The sequence below is a fragment of the Pipistrellus hanaki genome (assembly GCF_964339955.1).
Source record: "Pipistrellus hanaki genome assembly, chromosome: 1".
Classification (NCBI taxonomy): domain Eukaryota; kingdom Metazoa; phylum Chordata; class Mammalia; order Chiroptera; family Vespertilionidae; genus Pipistrellus; species Pipistrellus hanaki.
The window spans coordinates 88,792,403-88,807,251 of record NC_140503.1 but is presented as its reverse complement, the minus strand read 5'-3'; the positions used below and the strand labels follow the sequence as shown (position 1 = coordinate 88,807,251).

The 14,849-nt window shown below is 37.9% G+C and overlaps 1 protein-coding gene across 1 annotated transcript in view; it reads right to left on the bottom strand.

Moving 5' to 3' along the window:
* Window positions 1-14,506, bottom strand: part of ODAD2 (outer dynein arm docking complex subunit 2) — a gene marked incomplete at its 5' end in the record, with an annotated part of 176,154 nt that extends 161,648 nt beyond the window's left edge. Inside the window, 5 exons of the mRNA XM_084875757.1 lie at window positions 488-624; window positions 797-903; window positions 1,545-1,737; window positions 3,004-3,161; window positions 14,283-14,506. Coding sequence (XP_084731883.1) covers window positions 488-624; window positions 797-903; window positions 1,545-1,737; window positions 3,004-3,161; window positions 14,283-14,506 — 819 coding nt within the window. The remainder of the gene's footprint in view (window positions 1-487; window positions 625-796; window positions 904-1,544; window positions 1,738-3,003; window positions 3,162-14,282) is intronic.
* Window positions 14,507-14,849: the final 343 nt, after the last annotated feature.

The window sequence follows — 14,849 nt, the reverse complement described above, 5'->3', positions numbered from 1 at the left end:
GCACCTCCTCCAGGCAGCCACATTTTGACAATTCCTCTTCCTCTTCCCTTTATCCCTCAACTCTTATGGCAGAAGCTGCAGTTATTGATTCTGTGTTATCACAGTGCTCCTTTTTTGACTTTTCTTTCCTTTAATGCTTGACATTATGTTAAAGAGGTTTCTCTTTTATGGAGTGGAATGAGTCTTTTAGAAGCCATTTCTTAGAAAACTGGCCTGCAATGAAGAATCTGATGGTTTCATTTAGTTGGTGGTTTCTTTTGCTGTGCAAAAGCATTTATTTTGATGTAGTCCCATTTAGCTGACCATGAGGAATTCAATTAATAAATTCTGAGACAGCAATTACACACTGAGAAAGGGATCTGCTGGAATCCCACAGAACAGTATTTCATGGTCTATGCTCACTGGAGTTCAATCCTAGAGACATGTCTGCACTTCAAGACACCAACCTAAGCACCAATACCAATTCTGTTTTTTAAAAATTACTTACACCGTTTAAAAATACTCCTTCTTCGCTACAAGTAATGCACAAAGTTTCAACATCATGTGGTTTCACCAGCACATAGCAAATTTCCCCAAGAATCTGTCTCCAAGGTGGGGCTCGACATCCATTTGGATATTCATAATCTGAAACCAATTACCAATCAGTTTAGAGTTTTGTAAAATATGTTGGCTCACAAATCAATATTAGTAAATTGTTTTCGTTTTCTTAAATATTAAATTCCAATGTAGTTATTGAAGTATTTTGAATAATAATTATGAAAATATATAACATTAATGAATCTGAGAAGCTGTAAACCTGAGGTATATTTGATAGATTCCAAGACTGTTTGTTCTCCTTTTCCCGACAAACGTTTGAGCAGTTCTATATCTTTCTTAACTGCTGCTGGATGTAAAGGTATTTCTCTGAAATAAATGTTAAAACATCCATTTAAAATATTTTATAACAGATTGTACAAACTATACATGAAGACATTCCATTATGTCAAGGGAAATTTTTTTATAATTAAAATTTCAGGTAATTATACAACAACAACAAAATTTCAGTTAAATTTAGCCATGTTATAATGTTATTACACTGTCAAACGATCAAGGAATTACTGAACAACATTAAATATACTCACTTAAATATTCATTTTATTTCTAAAATGAATACTAAAATACTATTTTATTTGATAATACTAAAATACTATTGTAGAAAGCACTAGAAAAATCAACAAGTTTTAAATCTGGAAAACTCTACATAATATTTGCATTATAATTTAGTAATTTATATGAGTCTTATTAAGAGACTCCAAATATTTTAAGGCCACTTAATGTCTTCAGAATTAGATGAAACCCTACTAGAATGTTTAGCATTGTTAAGAGCAAATTTTAATTTTTAAAACTAGAAATATCCATGTGATAAACTAAAATTTTATTCCAATACAATTGAATGTTAAATCAACAGCAATGATTCCCATACTTTATTTTTCTCATTTTTTCCTAAAACTCTAAAAGCACTTTTTGCAACTAATGTTTAGAGGTTTATTTTTTAAAATACTCACAATGAAATACATTTTAGAGAATGATTGAGGAGGTTTACATCCAGTTGCTTAAGCAGAATGGCAATCTTCATCTTAATCTCACTTTCAGTATCATTGTCTTTGGTAATTTTATCAAGAATATTTAATATAGATGACTCTTCTTTCATTGTATTATAATCCAAGCCCAGGATTTTTGCTACAGGATTTCTGTTACCTGACCAAAGTAAATTAATAAAAATTAATCTGTTATCTTCTATAATAAGAAACATAAAGTCAAACAAATCCATTGAAGCCCACTCAACTGCATTTCTTTCATTATGCTTTCTCTAAACAACCCAATTAGAATCAATGTCCACTTCTCAAATTTACTGAATTTAGGAACTTTTTTTTTCTTCCTTTTGAGATGTTCTTTCTTTATAGTAATATTACTAGTATATGTTATCTCCCTAGCAGGAAAAAGAACAAGACATGCCTTTCTTTTTTTTTAGCTGACCATGAGGAATTCAATTAATATATTCAGAATTGATTTGTAGAGAAATACTGTTTTCCTTAGAAGAAACATCACTGGAAATATGTGTATACCAGTGCTCAGTATTCACAAATGCATGCTTCTTTTCAAAATTGCATGCTTCCCTTGGTCTAGAGTTCTTCTGCCAGTCTATTCACCTGTTCAAACTGCATATATATATATATATATATATATATATATATATATATATACATATATATATACTAGAGACCCGGTACATGAAATTTGTGCACTGGGGGCAGGGGTCCCTTAGCCTGGCCTGCACCCTCTTGCAGTCCAGGACCCCTGACCACTTAGGCCTGCTCCCTGCCACTGTCAATGCACTCACCAGGCATGAGTCCGGCTTCTGGCTGAGCGGCACACCCCTGTGGGAGCACACTGAACACCAGGTGGCAACTCCTGCATTGAGCATCTGCCCCCTGGTGGTCAATGTGCATCATAGCGACCGGTCATTCTGGCTGTTCCACCATAAAGGTCGCTTAGACTTTTATTATATAGGTATGCATAAATAAACATATTTACTCCTTACACAGGGAGATGCTTAGGACATGCTTACAGAGATGAAGGGAAAAAGGAAGGGAGGGAAAGAGGAAGGATGGGAGGGAGGAGTTGGGAGAAGAGAGAAAAGGAGGGAAAGAAGGAGGAATTCCAGTCATGGATATGGACCTTAAAGGCTACAGGCTTTAGGTTGTTCCAAAAGCTAAGAAAACTCTCTTTGAAATTAGTAATCTAGAAGTTTACTAGTAGCAAAGTATTGAGCCTTTCATTTTAAAGTAGAAATTTGATATAATCATAACATTTCAGCCAAGTAAGATTAATGACATTTTTATGAAGCTGAATATAATTTTTTACCTTTTAGGTTACAAAACTTTTTTCAAGATACTGTAACAAGATTTTCCCCAAGACTATGTTTCTAAAAGTTCAAATCACAGGATGGAGTGTAAATATCACCTTCAATGCATGCTTGTGCTTCCTTCAGCTTTTTATCTTTAGCAATCAATAACAAGCATGACAGCTGCCCAAAACTCCTAATTTTAATTTGCGGTACAGAAAGAAATAGCAAAGGCTGTCCATTTTCATCAGATTCTTCTGATTTGACTGTTGTTGCACTAAAAATGAAAAAAGAAAAAAAAGAAAAGCTTAGAGTTAACTGGATGTTAGAAGTTAAATTTAAGATATTTTGGCAAATTATTTCCACGTTATCATTATAAAATAGAGAATATAAATACCACTTGTTAGAAGCTCACCTATTTTCCCATTTTCATCCACTCTCAGAACCTTAAAACCCCCACACTTATTAGCAATTAGAGGCCTGATGCATAAAATCCATGCATGGGGAGGGGGTGTCCCTCATCCCAGCTTGCATCCTCTCCAATCTGGGATCCTTTGCACAATCCAGGACTGCTGGCTCCCAACTGCTCACCTGCCTGCCTTCCTGATTGCACCTAACCGCTTCTGCCTGCCAGCCTGATCACCCCCTAACCACTCCCATACCAGCCTGATTGATGTCTAATTGCTCCCCTGCCAGCCTGTTTGCTCCAACTTCCCTCCTCTGCTGGCCTGGTCACTCCTTAACTGCCCTCCCCTGCAGGCTTGATTGCCCCCAACTGCCCTACCTTGCAGGCCTGGTGCCTCCCAACTGCCCTCCCCTGCTGGCCATCTTGTGGTGGCCATCTTGTGTCCTCATGGGGGCAGCTATCTTGATCTTTTGTGTTGGAGTGATGGTCAATCTGCATATTACTCCTTTATTAGATAGTATAGAGGCCAGGTGCATGGGTGGGGGCCAGCTGGTTTGCCCTGAGGGTGTCCTGGATTGGTGGGGGTTCCCTTGGGGCATGGGGTGGCCTGGGCGAGGGGCCTATGGCCATGCCCCCAGTGACCCAAACAGAGGCCCTGGTATCTGGGATATATTTATTGTCTAAAATTAAAACTTTCTAGCCTGGAGCAAAACCAAGCCTTCTGCTCACTCAGTGGCAGCAGCCCCATTTCTGTTGTTTATTCACCTTCTATAATTGAAACTTTGTAGCCTTGAGTGGAGGCCTGGGCCAACCAGGTTGTGTGGAAAGCTTGCCTTCCTCCCTTGCCGGGGAAACCCAAGCCTCCCTCCTGCTCTCTGTGGTGGCAGCCATCTTGGTTGGGGTTAATTTGCATATTCACACTGACTGGCTGATGGGCGTGGCTGGTGGATGTGGTCTGTGGGTGTAGCAAAGTGGTGGTGAATTTGCATATTATTCTTTTATTAGGTAGGTTGATAGTGAGCAATATGACATATCCAGGAAGAAAACTTTAAGCAATTTCTTAAAAACCTACACTAACTCAACCAGTTTTTTGTTTTTATAACAATATTAGAGGCCCATTGCATGAAGATTCATGCAAGAATAGGCCTTTCTTCCCCTGGCTTCACTCACAGACACCAGAGAGCCTTTGCAAGTCTTTGCTCCCAGCAAGAGTGCTGCTCCTGTAGCTTCCTCAGCCCCCGCCTCTCCCTCATAGCAGACGTCCCGCCCCACCCAGCGGCTCCACATCTGTGTATATAAATTAACTCGCCATCTTTGTTGGGTTAATTTGCATATTCACTCCTGATTGGCTTATGGGTGTTGTGGGGATTTGGTCAGTTTTCATATTTCTCTTTTACTAGTGTAGATGTTCAACATCTTTTAAAACCATTCATGTTTTGAGGATTTATAATGTTAAATTTATACAATCATTTTAATTTATTGATTTTAGAGAGAAGGAAGGAGAGAGAATGAAAGACAGAAGATTTGTTGTTCCACTTATTGATGCATTCATTGGTTGGTTTTTGTATGTGCTCTGAGGATCGAATCCACAATCTTGTCATTTCGGGACCACAATCTAAGCAACTGAGCTACCTGGCAAGGGCTATACAATTTTTACACCACAGCAATTAATGGTTAGACATTTTCTTGGCTATTCTGAACTGTTAACAAAAAAGCTATATAAAAAGACAAACCAGATCCTCTCTATAGATTATTTTCCCACTCCAAACACCTTAATTAGGTTTACTCTAAGACTTTAAGCAGTTTTTCTAAATGCTTTTTCCTGATTAGAAATTATTGGGTCTCCTATATTTGTATTTCTGTCTACTTTGATGATATTTTTAAGTCAGCATTTAAATTTTTTAAATTTTTTTTCCTGACAGTAATAGTTCTATAGGTTTCTACTACTTAAAACATTAATTAAACTGGTTAGCTTTTTTCATTACATACTTATAACCCTAGAAAAACTCCCATATCTTAAGATCTAATCTAACATATTTTAAATTATAATGCCGATAAATAGATGTGAAATATTAACAGTTCAACAGAAAAAGTAAATCTGACAGACTCAGAGTGTCTACTAGTAACACTTTTTCACTAGAAATGAAACAAGAATAAAGAAACTTTAGGAGTCAGAATAATGGCTTCCCCCAAATGTCCATGTTTTAGTCCACAAAACCTGCGAATACATTACCTTCCATGGCAAAAGTGAATTTGCAGATGAATTAAGTTAAGGATCATGAGATGGAAATACTACTCGGAAATATCTACGTTGATCCAAGGTGGTCGGAAGGATTTTTGGGAAGGCAGGCAGAAGGATGAAATCAGGGAAGGTGATGTAACAATGAAAACAGGTCAGGGAAATGCAGAGTTGAGAGGCACTGCACGCAGGTAGCCTCTGGCAGCTGAGAGAGGCAAGAATGAATTTCTTCAGCCCCCACAAGAAACACAGCCCTGCCAACATTCATTTTAGCTCTGCAGACTCATTTTAGATATTTCACCTCCAGAACAGTAAGAAATAAAGCTGTGTTGTTTTAACACATTAAGTGCATGGTAATTTGTTACAGCAGCAATAGGAAGCTATGACAGGGTCATTGTAAAGTCTTGCCTACTGCTCTATCCAAAGTACCTCACACAGTAACTGCACACAGAAGGTGTTCAACCATTATAAGAGGAATGAATGAACAAAATGTTTTCAGATTTGCCAGTGATGTGCACTGTGTACAAAATGTATATTTTCTCTAAAATAAAACTTTTGAAGTAGTGTCCTTAGACAAGAGGAAAATTTTAAAGGCCTGTAATCAAGGTTGGACTCTAGTGCTAAGTGGATGGTGAGAGAACTAAACTATAGGTCAAATGAATGCCAACAATATCAAGCTACTAACTTAAGAAAGTAAAAATCCTTCTGGAAAAAGGAAGAACTAAAGGCACAGGTGACATTTTTCATTGCTCCTACCAGTTGAAACCTGTAACTCAGAGCCAGCTACATGGAGGATGTGGAAGAACAGGTTTCCATTTCCGAGCTCACAGTTTCTCATAGCTGGGGGAAAAAAAAGAGCTCCCAGAAAGAAAAATGCTGCACTCACCTCATGAACATCAAGAAGAATGTGCTGTAAATGAAATCCACTGACCTGATCAAGAAACTTTCAAGTGGAATTGGGAAGGGAGCTAAAAATGCTCAGCAGGAAAATGTCTTGTTTATTTAGTCCCCAGTGTCCAGTTTAGTGTCCAGAACATAGTAGTTGCTTAATAAAAGCATTTTAAAATAGGAACATAGGACATAAGACATTCAGAAACTATTTATTTAGCAATTCTCAGGAACAAAAAACCAAAGAGCCCAATAACAAAAGTATGGCAATGAAAATTTTATCTAAATACAATATGTTAAGGTTGGAAATAATGCAGCCCTTCATGATACTGATCAGAAAACCAAGGATCAGTAAGGTATGACTTGTGAGTGATTTGAGCATTACTGTGGGGAAGAGGTCCACTGCTCAGGCGTCCTGACTTCTCATCCATACAGAATTCTTATCAGCATATAATTTTGTCCCAACTCATCATGAAACAAAGCAAAGCAAGATTCACAACTAAAATATTGCAATATTAAAGTAAATGTGATTCAAAAATTACAGGTCTACTATGTGAAAAAAGAACAGGTAGCGTTTTTAGAAAGGCATTCAGAACGCTGACCCAATTTATAAATTTCAAAACTAGATTCTAAAAAATCAAAGCACCCCAGCTGTGTGTACCACCAACAGATGGTGTTACCATTGAGTGGTGTCACCTGTCCTTAGTTTACAGTGGATTTGGGCTTCATTCTGAATATTATTAATCTCATCCTGACAAGAACAAAAGCAATTGAAAAAGAGTAATAAAAGGACCTATAATTTCCATTAAAATGAAAGTAGAGACTCTCCCGCCCCCGCCCCTCTGCAAATTGAACATGAAGAGATGATGACAAATGTTATTACAGGTTGAGCAGCTGTACCCTGAAAATGATTCTAAAGGAAAGGAATGAATCCTGCAACATGTGCAAAGTGCTGTGCCTGTGTAGTCAGTTAAAAGCAACCTGCAAAAAAAGGAAAGAAGATAGTTGATGAAATGTAAAACCTTTCCAGTGTGTGACTCAAAGATCAGTTTCAATGTCAGATGCCAGTAAGCCTAATGAAGGCGGCTGATCAAACTTCCATGGACTGTTCCAGAGAGTGCATTTGGAAATGCACAACCTCAAATAAGAAGTGAGGCCTCAAGTATAAACATATTCCCAAAAATGTCTGTAGAAGTAAAAAGAAAAAGGGGGTTAGCTTAACTACTTCAACCAACTTTCTCTGTAGATAAAACTGACCTGAATTTGCAACCGGAGGCTGAGAGAAGGTATAGGAAGAAGAATCTGCCTTTATTCTAAAACATCCAAAGATATTGCTGTTTTCCAAAGTGGCTGCACCAGTCTTGTATTCCCACCAGTAGTGTACTAAGGGTTCCCATTTCTCCACATCCTAAACCAGTATATCTTTTGTTGATTTGTGGATGACAGTCATTCTGAAAGATACTAGGTGATACCTCATTGTCATTTTGATCTCTCTGATGATCAGTGACTTTGAGCATTTTTTTTTATGGTTCTTGGCCATCTGTATGTTCACTTTGGAGAAGTGTCCACTTAGGTCCTTTGCCCATTTTTTAATTGAATTTTTTGTACTCCTTTTGTTAAGTTGTATGAGTTCCTTATATATTTTAGAAATTAATCCCTTAACAAGTGTATCACTGGTAAATATGTTTTCCCCTACAGAGGGCCTCTGTTTCATTTAGTTGGTGGTTTCTTTTGCTGTGCAAAAGCATTTATTTTGATGTAGTCCCATTTGTTTATTTTTTTTTATAAGTTTCCCTTGTCCTAGGAGATGTATTAGCAAACATAATGAAAATGGAGCTGCCATTTGACCCAGTAATCCCACTTCTAGGAATACATCTTAGGAAACCTGAAATACCAAACAAAATATACACTGAATGGGCAGATTATTATGATCTCTGAATGCATAATAATCTGGCCACTCAGTTTATATCCTATATAATAAAAGGCTAATATGCAAATTGTCCTCTTGACCAGAGTTCGATCAGCAGGTAGGCCAGCCAACATGTCCCCTACCCCTGGCGAGGCTGGCCAAACCCCACCCATTCACAAATTCATACACTGGACCTCTAATACATATATATATATATATACACACACACAAACACACACACACTAATTGGCCATATTATTATGCATTCAGAGATCATAATAATCTGGCCACTCAGTGTATATGCACCCCCATATTCATAGCAGCACAATTTATAATAGCTAAGTAGATCTGGAAACAGCCCAAGGGCCCATCAGTAGATGAGTGGATAAAAAAGGTTGGTACATTTATACCAAGGAATACTATGCAACTGCTAAATAGAAGGATCTTTTATCTTTTGAGACAGCATGGAGGGACCTGGAGAGCATTATACTAATCAAAATAAGTCAGAGAAAGAAAAGTATCACATGATCTCATATGTGGAATCTAATGAACAAAATTAACTGATAAACAAAATAGATCCAGAGACATAGAAGTATGTAACAGACTGACAAATATCAGAAAAAAAGCGGGGGTTGGAAGGTGGGAAGGGAGAGATTAACAGGGGAACTTATATGATTATATGTAAAACCTATGGACACAGACAATAGTATGGTGAAGGCCTGGGGTGGGGGAGGGGGAGGGAGCAGGTGTGGGGTTGAGAGGGTCAATGGGAAAAAACAGGGGAACATCTGTAATACTTTCAACAATAAAGACAAGTTAAAAAAAAAAAAAAGTCCTGGCCTGGATGGCTTCAGGGGTGAATTTTACCAAACATTCAAAGAGGAACTGACTAATACCTATCTTCTTCAAACCATTCCAAAAATTCAAGAGGGGGGAAGACTCTCTTTAGGAGATCAACTTTATCTTAATTCCAAAACTAGATAAAGACACTACAAAAAAGACAATTATAGGCCAATATTCTTGATGAACATAGATGCTAAAATCCTCAATAAAGTATTAGCAAATTAGATGCAGTAATCTACAATATATATATATATATATATAAAAGCCTAAGAGTCGGTTTGACTGGTCACAATGACACAGATGCTCATTGCAGGAGCTGTCCCCTGGTGTTCAGTGCGCTCACACAGCCAACCTCCCATGGTCCCTCCCTGAAGCCTGCTGGCCCAAATGGACCCCAATCACAGGCCAGGCCAAGGACTCCACCGTGCACAAGTTTGTTCATGTATATTAAAAAGATCATACACCACGATTAAGTGGGATTTGTTCCAGGGATGCAAGGCTGGTATAATATTCATGTTTAAATATAAAAGCCTAAGCGAATGTTCCGACAGAACAACTGAAATGACCTGTCACTATGATGCACACTGACCACCAAGGGACAGATGTTCAATGCAGGAGCTGCCCCCTGGTGATCAGTTCACTCCCACAGCAGGAGTGCTGCTCAGCCAGAGGCTGGGCTCACAGCTGGTGAGCACAACAGCGGGAGCCTCTCCCTCCTCCGTGACTCTGTGATAGCACGAAGGAGCAGCGAGCATGGTAAGTGGCGAGAACATGGTGCAAGAACAGTGAAAGAGCACCTAGGCTTCTCCCCAGCCACCTGCCACTTCACGCACTGCCACGACCCTCAGGGGATGTCCAACTGTGGGTTAAGGCCCGATCCTTGCAGGCCTAGCCTACACCAGCAGTTGGACATCCCCTGAGGGATCCCAGATTGCAAGAGGGCACAGGCCAGTTTGAGGAACCCCCACCATGCACAAATCTGTGCTATGGGCCTCTAGTAAATCAATAAATGTGGCATAGCATAGAAACAAAATGAAAGATAAAAATCACATAATTTTATCAATAGATACAGAAAAAGCATTGCATAAAATCCAGCACTGATTTATGATAAAAACTCTTACCAAAGTGTTAATAAAGAGACCATACCTCAACATAATAAAGACCATATATGAAAACCTACAGCCAACATTATACTCAACAGGAAAAACTCTAAGTGTTTCCCTGCAGATCAGGAATAAGCCCAGAATGTCTGCTTTCACCACTCTGATTCAACATAGTACTGGAAGTTCCAGCCAAAGCAATCAAATAAGAAGAAATAAAATGCATCCAAATTGGAAATGACAAAGTAAAACTGTCATTATTCACAGATGACATGATAATGTATATAGAAAACCCCAAAGGCTCCACCAAAATGCTACTAGATCTAATATATGAATTTGGAAAAGTAGCAGGATATAAAATATATATCCAGAAATCAATAGCATTTCTATATACCAATAATGAAATATCAGAAAGAAAACTAAGAAAACAATCTCACTTACTATAATATTATAACAACAACAAAATGTGAGGTGCCTAAGAATAAATTTAACCAAGGAGGTAAAATATCTTCACTTGGAAAATTATAGAAAATTGAAGAAAGAAACTGAGGAAGACACAAATAAGTGGAAACATATACCATGTTCATGAATTAAAAGAATTAACATCATTAAAATGTCCATACAACCAAAGAAATCTAAGATTCAATGTAATCTCAACTAAAATACCAATAACATATTGCACAGATCTAGACCAAATATTCCAAAAATTTATATGAAACCAAAAAAGACCCCAAATTGGCTTAGCAGTCTTGAGAAAGAACAAAATTGGAAGGATCACAATGCAAGATATCAAACTATATTACAAGGCAATTGTAAACAAAACAGCCCGGTACTGTATTAAGAACAGGCATATTGATCAATGTAACAGAACAGAAAGCTCAGAAATCAACCTCTATGGCCAACTAATATTTTACAAAAAAGGCAAGAGCATACAATGGAGCGAAGATACTATTTAATAAATGGTGTTGGGAAATTTGGACAAATACCTGCAAAAAAATGAACTAGACAAACAACTAACACCATACACAAGAATAAACTCAAAATGAATAAAAGACTTAAATGTAAGGCCTGAAACTATAAAGATCCCAGAAAAGGACATAGGCAGTAAAATCTCAGACATCTGTCATAGCAATATTTTTGCCAATATATCTCCTAGGGCAAGGAAAACAAGGGAAAAAAAAATAACAAACGGGATTACATCAAACCAAAAGCTTCTGCACAGCAAAAGAAATCATCAACAAAATGAAAAGGGAGTCCATTTTATGGGAAAATGTTCTTGCCAATCTGATAAGAGGTTAATTTCCAAAATATTTAAGGAACTTACCCAACTAACAACAGGAACACAAAAATCCAATTCAAAAAGGGCAATGGACCTAAATAGACACTTCTACAAAGAGAACACACGATGGTCAATGGACATATGAAAAAAAAAATTAATGCCACTAATCATCAGAGAGGTCCAAATTAAAACCACAGTGAGATATCACTTCACACCCGCCAACAACAAAAGGTGCTGGTGAGGATGCAGAGAAAAGGGAACCATAGTGCACTGTTGATGGGAATGCAGACTGGTGCAGCCACTGCGGGAAATGGTATGGAATTTTCTTTTAAAAATTAACAATAGAACTGCTGATTGACCCAACAATCCCACTTCTGGAAATATATACTAAAATATATACTGAAACACCTATAGAAAGAAGGTGAAGAGAATAGTTAAAGAACATGTAAGCATAGCCCATGGACACAGACAACAACCTGGTTAGAGCCAGAGGGAGAGGAGGGTGGGGTTTTGGGTAAAAGGGGGGTAAATGAGGGACATCTGTAATAATTTCTACAACAACAAATAATAAGTGTAACAAATAAGTTTGAAGATAGAAAACTTGGTCCAAGGAAAAGTTGCGTAGTAAATCTGATAGAGGAAGGGTTGTCTCAAAACACACATGGTGTCAAAATATCAAAACATCCCACTTAAGAGGGAACACTGTACATAAAGACTGTGTACAGAGATATATAAAGCAAATAGAGAAATAGAGATACATTTGAGGTGTATAACAAGCCCACCTAAGGAGGCCTCAGATGTGCTCATGTTTGCACTTGGAACATAAAATTAGAACAGAGGCAAGATACAATGACAATTGTGATACTCTTCTGACACCTGCTTAACCTATTGTACCTTGTAAATTAAGTCATTCATGTTTATAATTAGCTTTACAGATGAGTTTATCTTTAAAAAAAAAAAAGAATTTGTGATATTACACTGAACTTAGTTAAATGGGAGCGATAAAGAATGACAAGCTTCTTGGAAGAAAGTAACCATAGGCAATTAGAAATAAAATACAATTTTAAAAATTCAGAGAAGGTAGAGCATGATATCAGAGCTAAAGAGCTTTTAAAATGCAATTCAAGAATGATTTAACAGTTCTAAAAATAAAATTCTGAGTTTATTCTCACAAATAACCCCAAAAGGAAAAACTGGAAAAGGCATTCATAGGAAGTTTGGCTAGTTAGGGAACTGTTCTTGATATGTCAGACTTTATCTTTAAAAAAAAAAAAAAATGTATATTTTTATTGATTTCAGCGAAGAAGAGAGAGGGAAATAGAAACATCAATGATGAGAGAGGATCATTGATCGACTGCCTGCTGCACGCCCCCTACTGTAGACCAAGCCCACAACCCAAGCATGTGCCCTTGATTGGAATCGAATCCAAGACCCTCCAGTCCATAGGCCAATGCTCTATCCACTGAACCAAACCAGCTAGGGCAGTATCTCAGACTTTAAAAGTTCATATATCAGAATGCCTGCAGTGGAAAATAAACCAAGGCTGACTGAAACAAAAAGAGATACATATAAATTTATATATACTTATCATAGATATTTATAATCTATAGTTGTATAATACATGACATTCATATAACATCCTATATAATAAAAGCATAATATGCAAATTGACCGAACGGCGAAATGACCAGTAGACAGGGGGTAAAGCCAGTGAGCAAGTGGCACCAGGCCAGCCAAGGTGCATGCCAGTTGGCAGAGGGAGGGGACAGCGATGGGGGGAGGGGAGGCAGCAGTAAAGAGCCAGCAGCAGAAGGGCGAGGGGCTAGGGGTGATCGGCCAGTCTGCTTGCCTCCCACAGAGGGAGGCCAGACTGTGACTTAGGAATCTCCTGAGGGCTTCCGGACTGTGAGAGGGTACAAGCCGGGCTAAGAGACCCGCCCCCACCCCCCCACCCCAAGTGCACAAATTTTCATGCACTGGGCCTCTAGTAGAATATATAATGATATTTATATAAATTATACAAATTTATATAAAACTAGAGGCCTGATGCATAAAATCCATGAAGAGTAGGCCATCCTTCACCTGCTGCCGACAGCAGCTTCCTTCTGGCACCCAGGACTCGGGCTTCCCTCACAGCCCCAGCTTCGTCTGAAAGCTGGTCTAGAACAACGTCTGGTCTAATTATCATGTTTTTATTATTATAGATTTATATTTTAGCTATGTTCAAAGAAGATAAATTGACAGCTTGCTGGTTAAAGTGGAGGTAGGATTTTCTGTTTTTAATCTCAGGTTTGAAAGGTTTTCATTTGAAGGCAATGTTTATTGTTAAGAAGTCTCTCCCTTATATTGAGCAAAATTTTCCATTCTCCCTCTGCCATCCCAGAAATCGATAGATTTAAAATACCAGAAGGTATGTCTACCTCAGAGGTCACAAAAGCAATGCCTACTGGTGTCTGGCAGGTAATATGGGTGAGTGGAAAGGCCAGACATAAAAAAACAGCTAATCTTGGGAGTGTGGTGACCTGGAGAATGCTTCCTCTATCAGAAGAAATTCAAATTCAAATTGAATATTAGTGTGTTGGCCAAACAAAATGTCCTCAGATTTCACCTGAATCCCTGTGTTAGAAGATTTCTAAGATTAACAGATGTTAAATGACTTGCGAAAACTCACTATCAATCAACAAAAATGAGCACAACAAAGATAGTCAATTCTAGAATAAATTAACTGGCTTACCTGACAACATAACCTGATTCAAATGCTGAGGGGTCCAAATCTGTCTTCCATTCAAGTGGTTCTACAAAAACATATTTTGCCTCTTGGGGATGTTTGTAGATAAAACTCTCCGCAAACATAATAATTTCTTTCAATATCGCTTCATTTAGAGGAGTCTTTTCCAGGACTCTGGTTCCATGTCCAGGAGCAGTCCACTGCACTAATCTTCCCAGGGCTACACCCATGAGTCCAACAACACTCAGAGCTGAGCTTAGCACACACACTACATCAGAGTAGAAAGAGTTAGACCAAGACAACAACATCAAACCTTTTCACTGGACATTTTTCATTTTCACTATTTTAAGCTAGTACTTCGCGACCCACATTCTGTTGAGTCTTCATATAAAGGTTGATTTTTTTAATTATCTAATTGCTCAATTCAATAAAATAGTTCATTTTTCAGAACCAACTTTAAGTAAAACTGACTACTACTTAAGGATTTTCCAATCTCTGTCTGCCTTGAAATGAATACTTTTCTCATTTCCCTGGGCCTAAATGGAAACAGAAAACTCCAAAGTGGAAAAAAGA